Genomic DNA, 9,560 nt, shown 5'->3' with positions numbered 1-9,560 from the left:
GAGCTCAGGGCCAGCAGGGCCACTGTAAACAGGACCACCAGCATCTTGAAAGAGGCTCTGGAGTTTCTCCCAAGTCTGTGCTGGAAGAAGTAAGACACTGCCTTTATAAAGAGGAGCAGAAGAATGTCACCTTTCATCCTTTACAAGACACTGGGACTTTTGCCCATCAGGATGAGGTAAGGAAGAGCAAGCTGCCAGTGTCCCTATTAGAAAAAACTCCTATGTAATAATGTAACCCAGATATTGAAGGTAATGACTAACAATATATAAATATCTCATTGCACTTGCTGACATTTTTTTTGTGTGAATCAATGTGCATTGGGGTAAAACTAGTGTGTATAGACATTTGTTTATATTGACAGTAATGATTTCTATCCAAATTGAATATGGTCAATTTTTCTGATCAGTAGGATAGCTTAAACACTATCACTTATATGTGTTCTTATATATACTATAATTAGTTAAGAGTGATGGTGTAGAGGCTATTCTTAAACAAATATCAATTACAACAAGACCCTTGGAATCCCTAACATGCTAAGTCACAGTAAGAGTGCACACTATTCTCCTGACCTAACACAATATCTACAACATTGGCTAGTAAAACATGAGACCTATTTCATCAATAAAGTCCCAGTAAAAGTGGAGTCACAACACATATGAGGCATACATGAGTCAATATCTTGAATCCGTAATTCCTGGTTAGTTGTTTGACTGTTACATTTTGAAGGACCATAGACATCTCCACTTTCAGAATTGTTCTATTAAAGATGCTTAAGGTTAGAATTCAGGAGCTGAGCATGACAGCAACCTTCATGTTCCACTCAATGGGACAATTGTATACAGTTATCATTGTTTTCAATGTCAATAATAGGCTCAGGCCTCAGAATGTTATTTAACATAGGCTGTTTGTAAGTTTCTGATAGGACATCATCTCAAGATTCTCTTTCTGGATATAGTTTCTTTTTATTCTTATTAAGACACAGTCCTCTACTTTTGTATTTCACCTTATTCTTGGACAGTTTTCAGAGACCTGAAGAGAACTCTTTAACATTTACCTATACATTAAGGATATTAAAAATATGGGCTTGTCATGCTTATATTTTACATTTCATTTTTTGTCTATTTCTATTTTAAAATTATTTAACAGGTGTGTTCTTTCTGAAAGATTTACTTTTGTGCTTAATTTTTCTTACTTAAATGAAATCTTGCTTTTATTTCTATGTCTCAACCTTTCTTTCTAATTCTTTTCTTGTAAGATATTATTTTAACAACACTTAACTTGGAATTTTGGTAAAAATTTTTTATGTGTTCCTTAGGTTTAGTAGAGGTTATGTGGCATTTTTTCCTGCTTTTTTTAGAGGGAATATAGAAGGAGCCACATAACAGATAAACCTAGATTTGTGGCCCTTGTGCATTGTGGGTCCCTAGGGTCTGTTCTATGCTTGTGAATTTCAGTCAGGTCTTTACTACCTGATTGTAGAGAATCATGTTGAAATACTCCCTCTTTGATGTACTATGTATATTACATGACATGTAATCCTTAAACAATGGCCTGTGTCATGAAAATTATTACCAGGTAATTAGCCATGTACTAGAGTACAGTGAATGTTACTTGTAGTTCACTAATAACTGTTGCTTAAGCTAAAATAAACTGTTTTTCCAATTTTCATAGCATTTATGAGAAGAAGAGTATAGTTACAATAGATAGGACTCTCTATTCATCAACACATCATAGGCTCTAACTTTCATAAAAACTACATAAACAGGGAGCATGAAGATAAATTGTCTTTCCAAGGTTGGTTGTCACAGAAAAGGACTACAGTCAAGAATCATGCAATGAGCTAGCTAATACTGAGTGTTGACATGCTTTTAGAGTCAGCCTTTTCCTTGATTCTTTGAAAATTGGAACATATCTGTTGATTGTTCCAAGTGCCACTCAGGTCAGGACATTTCCTTGACCTTTGCATTTTCAACAATGTGTGAAAGTGATTGGTGTTTCATTAAAGAAAAATATCATCTCTGACAGTCACAACTAAGGCAGGAGATATAGAAGAGCTGAGGGTGTGTTTAATGCCTTAAACAGAACTGTAGCTTTATTTATCTTACATGAAACATATTCAACCATGTCACCCTAACTCACACCTTCCCATCTTTTTATAGTACACATCCATATTAATATGTATATGTATGCATATCTTAATATATATATATATATATATATATATATACTTGTCTATATCATGTAGTCTAAAGTCATATCAAGTATATATAAAGATATTATGAACTCAATTGCATGATTTCTTTTTCCTAAACCTACTCTACTCACTATTATTTTTGTATGAATTTAAAGGAAGAGCTGTACTTTGAATGGTAAGAACAATACAGGCTTGCACTTGATCTTTGTGTCTGCAAGTTGAGGAAAAATGTGGTGTGTGAACCAAGTTCCTCAGAGACCTTTATCTTCATGCCTTTTTTTTTTATTGATCTTGTGGAGTTTGCTTGGTACATCTATGGGGCTGTTCTCTTCGAATAGCCCTTCCTTAATTCAGGTCAATTAAGTTTTACTGGTTATTAATTGCTTATTTTCTTTTACATTTTAGCAGTTAACATGTGTTCTCTAAATTTTTGATTCATTTATATAATGCCTCTAACCATGCTCACTTATCACTCTCTCATATTTTCTCCCATCACCCTGAAGTCTCCCCCCCTTATAATTCCTTTCCTTAAGTTCACATCTTTTATTATTTTGATATCTAGACCTGAACTACATCAGAGCTGTCATGTGACAACATCTGCAAAAATATCAGTTGGAGACTGGTAAGCTGACTAGAGTATTTAAAGATAAAAGCAAAAAATCACTCTAAACTAAATCCTTAGTATCCACTGAACACATAGTGGTTAATTGCAGAAGACTTGGTCAAGATTATCCCAGTCCCAAATAATAGGGGAATTATTCCAATGTTCCATCTTTACCGAAGTGCCTGTTGTTGCATGACAGCTGCTTTTGTGTGGGAATATTAGTTTTCTTGAGTAGGGTAGTTACTTTTAAGTTGCCTATTATCTATTGGATGGCCTCACATCAACTAGAATACAGGCAATGGGAATTAAACTTAGTGGAGTATAAAATTATAGTAATGTGAGGACATGATTTTTGGAAAGGGACATGTTGAGGATCTTGAGATAATGTCTGTAAGGGAATAGTCATGGTAATGATAAAAATAAATTAGATGTCATGACTATTTCAAATACTAAAAATGTTATATCTGCCCCCAATTTCATTTTATATATGTCCACTCGAATACATCTCCTTTCTAGCTTCCTACTCTCTCCACATATTGCAACTTAAATACACCAATCAATTTGAAGTCATGAACACTTTAAGAGAGCAAAGATGACATTTGACACCCCGGTCTGGGTTATTTCACTCAGTATGTTTTATCAGTAATATGTCTTTATTGCAAATATCATACTTCTTTTATTAGTTCTGAATAAATTTCTATTGTGTGTATGCACCACATTTTCATTACTCATTCAGCAATTAATGCACACTTACTCTTTCATTCCCAGCTTTTGTAAGATGGCAGAAATGCACATGGGTGTTTATCTCTATTAGAAAGTACAAAGTTTTTTGGGTCTATGCCTACAAATGTTTTAGGTGTGTCTTATGATGAATCTACCTTTAGCATTGTAAGGAATCACTAGAAAAGTTCATATTTTTTATTTCCTCTGTTGGCTGTTGAGCCTCCAAATATAGATACTGTCTGAGACATGGGACTTTAAAAAATTTCTGTGATCACCATTATCAACAAGCCAAATTATGTTCCATCATATAGGTCAGTAATATTTCCCTCAATGATCTTTGTTTCATTGATTTTCAAAATTATATATATTATTCCAGAATACACATTTTTCTAACTACTTTTTCTAGATACTACACAAGATTCTTTCTTCAGTTCTATGGCAATATAATCATTTGCACACCAGTAACTCATTGCTTCATCTCTCTCTTTTGGAGGGATGAGTCTTCTCTAAAGCTTTAAAACATGGCTATTCTCCACCATTCCTCTGCATTTGCTTTCAGTTGCCATAGACAACTTTCTGTATGAAGTAGAACATTATGTGGCTTACAATGCACTAAATGCTTCTGGTTTCCTACTAACATATATATTTCATATTTCACTTTCTTTTGAAGTATAAACTTAAGAGTTCTTCACAGAGTCAGGTGTGTTGGATGTTACTTTACTAGGGCAATCACATTAAGGAGTGTTTTCCTGCAGTGGCCATAAGTCAAAGAATAAAGCAGAGTTGTCCTGAAGAAATGGTTCACTGAAGCAGGCACAGGAGCAAGGATATTCTGCTAAAGCAAATACATAAAAAGGACTTGTGATTAAGGATTCTCTACTAAGAAAATGGACACCACAAACAACAATCTTCTGGTGTTGTCCTACAGCTTCTTTTTGTTTCTATGGACTAAGGTTCATTGGCAAGTTTGCAAGGTATAAATAGGCCTCATTGAACACCGATGTAGGATGGGCTATGCTTACTGAGAGCGCTGCATGTGAATATATATAATTTTTCTTTTTATTAGGACTCAGTCCTTGATTTTCATATATCATCTTATTCTCAGACATTTTTCAAAGATCCTAAGAGAAAGCTTTAAGATTTATCTTCATATTAAGTATATCCAAATATTGGCTCGTCAAGCCTATGTTATACTTTTCAATATTTTTGTTTATTTTTCTTTCAAAATTTCTTCACCAGATGCTTTGTTTCCAAATGATTTTCTTTTGTGTCTAATATTTTTTACTTAAAATAAATCCTGCCTTTATTATTATGTCTCCCATCCAAGTACTAACCAGGCCCGACCCTGCTTAGCTTCTGAGATCAGAAGAGATTGGGCGCTTTCTGGGTGGTATGTTATGTCTCAACATTTCTTTCTCATTCTTTTCTCAGAAAAATTAATTTTAAGAACTCTTAACTCAGGGTATCTGTTGAAACTTCTGTGTGTTCCTCAGCTTTAGTAAATTGTATGTTTCATTTTTGCCCTCATTCAGTGGAGGGAAGTTAGAAAGAGCCAGATAAACCTATATTTGCAAAATTGGGCATTGTGTGACACAAGGTTCTGTGCTATGCCTGTGAATGTCACTCAGATCTTTTGAACTGATTCTAGAGAATCATGTAAAAATTTTCCGTCTTCGATGGACTATGCATCCTACATGCTCTATGTGACCCTTAAGCAATGGCCAGTATCGTGGTAACATCTGTAGTATGATTAAACCTGTACTCTAAGGTAATTTTATTTGCAATTCATTATGCTAAAATTAAACTTTTTTTTTCCGGTTTTAGTGGAATTTTTGAGAAGCAGAGTTTTCTTACAATAATCAGGACTCACTATTCACTAACACACTATGGGTGTCAACCTCCATAAAATCTACATACCAAGGGAGCCTGAAGATAAGTTGCCCTGTGGAGGTTTTCCCTGAAAAGGACCACAGTCAGGAAACTTGCAATGAGTTAGCTAGTACTAAGTGTTGACATGCTTTTAGTGTCAGACTTCTCCTTGATTCTTTGAAAATTGGAACTTATCTGTTGATCCTTCCAAATATCACTCAGGTCAGGAAATTTCACTGACCTTCTCAGTTTCAACAATGTGTGAAAGGGATTGATGTATAATTAAAGAAAAATATCATCTGTGACCTCAACAGGCACACCTGAGGCAGGAAATATAACAGATCTGAGGGTGTTTTTAATGCCTTAAACAGAACTATAGCTTTCGGTTTTTTCTTTTTTTTATATAAATATTTTTTAATTAGGTATTTTCTTCATTCACATTTCCAGTGCTATCCCAAAAGTCCCCTTTCTTTACATCATATAATGAGTATTGAACCATGTCACCATAATGAACACCTTCCCCCTTTTTAGGGCATACATCTGTGTTAGTATTAATACATATATTCTCATATATATATATATATATATATATATATATATATATATATATAAATATCACATATTCTAAAACCTTATCAAATATATATGAAGATGTATGAACTTAAAATGTATGATTTCTTTATCCTAAACCTACTCTACTCCCTATTATTTTGATATGGATAAAAAGGAAAACCTGCCTGTCGTGTGGCTCTAACAATACACATTTGCACCTGAGCTTTTTGTCTGCAAGTCCAGGAAAAATGTCATGTGTGAAACAAGTTCCTCAGAGACCTTTACCTTTGTGCCTTTCTCTTTGATCATATGGCATTTGCTTGGTGCGTTTATGGGGCTGTGCCATCTAATACCCACTCCGGTTTAAATTTGGATGGTTATTAATTTCTTGCCTCTATTCTTTTATATTTCAGCAATTAACATGTGTTCTTTCAATTCTTGATCCATGTTTATAATACCTCTAGTCATGCTCACTTATTAGTCTCTCCTATTTTCCTCTAATAACACTGAAGTCTCCCTGCTCCCTAAAAATACCTTCCTTACATTTATGTCTTTTTTGTTATTTTTGTTACCCAGATCTGAGTTTTATTAGAGCTGTCATGGGACTATGTGTCCACTGGAGTCTGGTGAGATGACTAGAGTATACACAACTGAAGGCAATGAACCACCTTGTCTAAAATCTATCACTACTATTTCACTTTCTTTTGAACTTGAAACTTAAGGGTTCTTGGAGAGTCAGTTGTGTTGGATTTTATTTTGCTGGGGCAAACCCATTTAGAAGTGTTTTCATGAACTTGTCCCAGGTCTAAGTCTACTAGAGACTTGTCATGGAGGAGTATTTCACTGAAGTAGACACAGGAGAGATGATGTTTTCCTAAATCAAACACATGAAAAGGACATGTTATGAGGGGTTCTTTATTAACAACACTCATATATGGGTCTACCTTAAGTTTTGTAGTTTAGCTCTTTTGTCAGAACTCCATAGAGAGAAATGTACAACAACAACAACAAAACTTCTTGAGTTTCAGGCAGATTCTTGCTACTTCCAAGAAATTTGGTTGATTGGCAGGTTTGGATGGTATCAATAGGCCTCAATGGACAGTGAAACAAGATGGGTTAGGATTACTGATAGTGCAAGGTGTGCAATGGTTGTGGGTCTGGAGTCTGCTGAGATAGGTTCAGCCAAGAACTTTCACTGATGTCCCTCTGTGTCACCCCTACTGATGAGGGCTGAGTTTGATACCTGAATGTCTGCTCCACCACTTTTGATTTCTATTTGCTATTCCAACTCTACGTAAATCGAATCCTGGTGTGTCCATATAGTGTTTGTGAGTGGGTTGGTCTGCCGAAATGGAAAAGGTTAGAAATTAACCTTTGAACTAAACTGCTTATTTCCAGAAAACACAGATGGGAGTGAAGGAACTGAGGTGTCAGAATTAACTCCATTGTGTTTTAACTCTGACTTAGTTCTAATTTAACTTCAGAAACATGGCCTCCACCTTTGAGGTCAGAGAAAAATCACAAAGTGTCCCTGGCAGGACCAAACTAGATACAGAATCTGAAGCTAGATGATAACAACAGACTAGGCTAAGAAAATATAAATCTTTCCCAGGTCAAGATGCACCTTTTTTGATGTACTTTGCTCCCTCCTTGTGGTTTCACCAGGTGCTGTTAACCAGTTAGCTTAAAGGCCAACATTTCATTACAATCTCATGTAATGCTAAGGCTTTGACCTCCCCACCCCAAAACCCATGCTTTCAGTTTATATTTTTCCTTTGTGAACCCACTTTCCCTAGATCTTGGAGCAACTCTCTGATGCTGTTACATTCAGAGGATTATCGACCAAGGTTGAACTTGAATGAAGACTCTCATATGCTTGCATCCAAGTTGTGGTTCTGGTGGTCTCTTTGGGGTTTTGCAATGTGAGTACAACATGAGTTGCTCCAAAAACATTTCTAAATAAGTCCACTTCCTCCATTCCTTATCTTTTCTTTCTACCACCTATGGTGTTTGCTGAAGTACTATAGAGATTAAAACTTTAAAGACTATTGTTAAAAATAATATTTGAAAAAAAATCAGTTAAACTATCTCATTCTGGAAGAGAGGCTTTCTCTCTGAGTGTCTCAGAGACAATAAACAGTAATAATGGCTGCTAATTAACAGTATTTATTAAGCATTTCTTTGTTCTGGATTTCCTAGATCTCTCAATTGACTTCTGCTAGGAAATTTGAATTGCAGTAGTGTGGACAAACATGAGCATCTTCCATAGTTTTTAGTAATATATCTATTCAAAAATGTTTTTACATATGTATTCATGTATATTGTTTACCAACATACATTTATATGGCAAGAAGTATAAATACACACACACAAACACACACACACACACACATATATATATATATATATATATATATATATATATATATATATATATATACTCATTATATATATGCTTTACCAAAATTGATGAGAATAGAAAAGTTTGTAGTTATTCATCTTGAGGCATTTAATCTTCAAGTCAACTTTGATGGATTTTGATGAGGATGATAATGATGGTGATCATATTGTTGTTAATGGTGCTTCTCTAATCTGTAAGTTGAGATATTGGTGCCCTAAGAAATCTCTTTAATAATGGTAGCCAATGGTGTATAAATCTATATGACCCAGGTAGTACATTCTTGCCACTGTAATCAACCAGTTATTTTCTTACAAGATTCAATTTGTTTGTTTAGAAGGTGAAAGAAAATATGGTCCAGAGATCAAAGTATATTGAATGTGAGATCTTGGAAAATTTTGTTTTTAAATCACTAAGTGACAGAACGAGAGAAGATAGGAAGTGAGAGAGAGAGAAATGAGCGAGAGAGAGATTGACATTCAGAGAGAGATGAGATAGTTCATGAGAGGAACATGTGAATATATAGAGACTAAGATATAATATGTACATGTAATGATGAATTGCTACAAAGTATATTGAATGGGAGATCTTACAAAATTTTTTCTTTAAATCACTAAGTGACAGAAGAAGAGAAGAGAGAATGAGAAAGAGGAAACTTTAGTAGATTTTTTTGCAATAGAGCGATGTAATCAGGTTTCTTTGTTGAATGCACCATTCTGACATTTTCTATGGGGATCCATGATGCTATTTTGTGAAGGTAGATATGTTAACATTTACATCTGGAGACTGATATAATCATCATAGGGAAATATTGTGGAAATAGGACAAAGAGAAATATTTGATCCTCAAAGCTGTTGTTGTGTAGATAATAAAAGGAGACAGATGGTTACACATCCAAAATGGCCAATCAAAAAGAGTAATAAGCAGCCACTGATGTATAACTTGACACTAAGTAACTCCTTAATGTTACATTATAGAAGAATGTTAATGTCATTACCAGTGAATGCTTGAGAGGTTTTCAAAGACTCTATTATCCGCTATCCTTTCTGTTCCTATGTTGAACCCATAATTTCAGAACCTCAGAATAGGAGATATGATTAGAAGTAGGATATTTTAAATATTTATTTTTAAAAATTAGGCATTTGTTTTATCCTTAAAGTAGCTGATATTATTCAGTTTTTATTACTCTGTTTAAATGTAGAAATATTTTGTATAAATA

The 9,560-nt window shown here is 34.4% G+C and overlaps 1 protein-coding gene across 1 annotated transcript in view; it reads right to left on the bottom strand.

Moving 5' to 3' along the window:
* Positions 1 to 6,289, bottom strand: part of LOC110295819 (proline-rich protein HaeIII subfamily 1-like) — an 8,753-nt gene extending 2,464 nt beyond the window's left edge. Inside the window, exon 1 of the mRNA XM_021164197.1 lies at positions 6,229 to 6,289. Within this exon, the coding sequence (XP_021019856.1) occupies positions 6,229 to 6,289 (61 nt within the window). The remainder of the gene's footprint in view (positions 1 to 6,228) is intronic.
* Between the last annotated feature and the right edge of the window lie 3,271 nt (positions 6,290 to 9,560).

This window comes from Mus caroli, chromosome 6 (genome assembly GCF_900094665.2).
Source record: "Mus caroli chromosome 6, CAROLI_EIJ_v1.1, whole genome shotgun sequence".
NCBI classification, from domain to species: Eukaryota; Metazoa; Chordata; class Mammalia; order Rodentia; family Muridae; genus Mus; species Mus caroli.
This window is presented reverse-complemented; position numbering and strand designations above follow the sequence as displayed.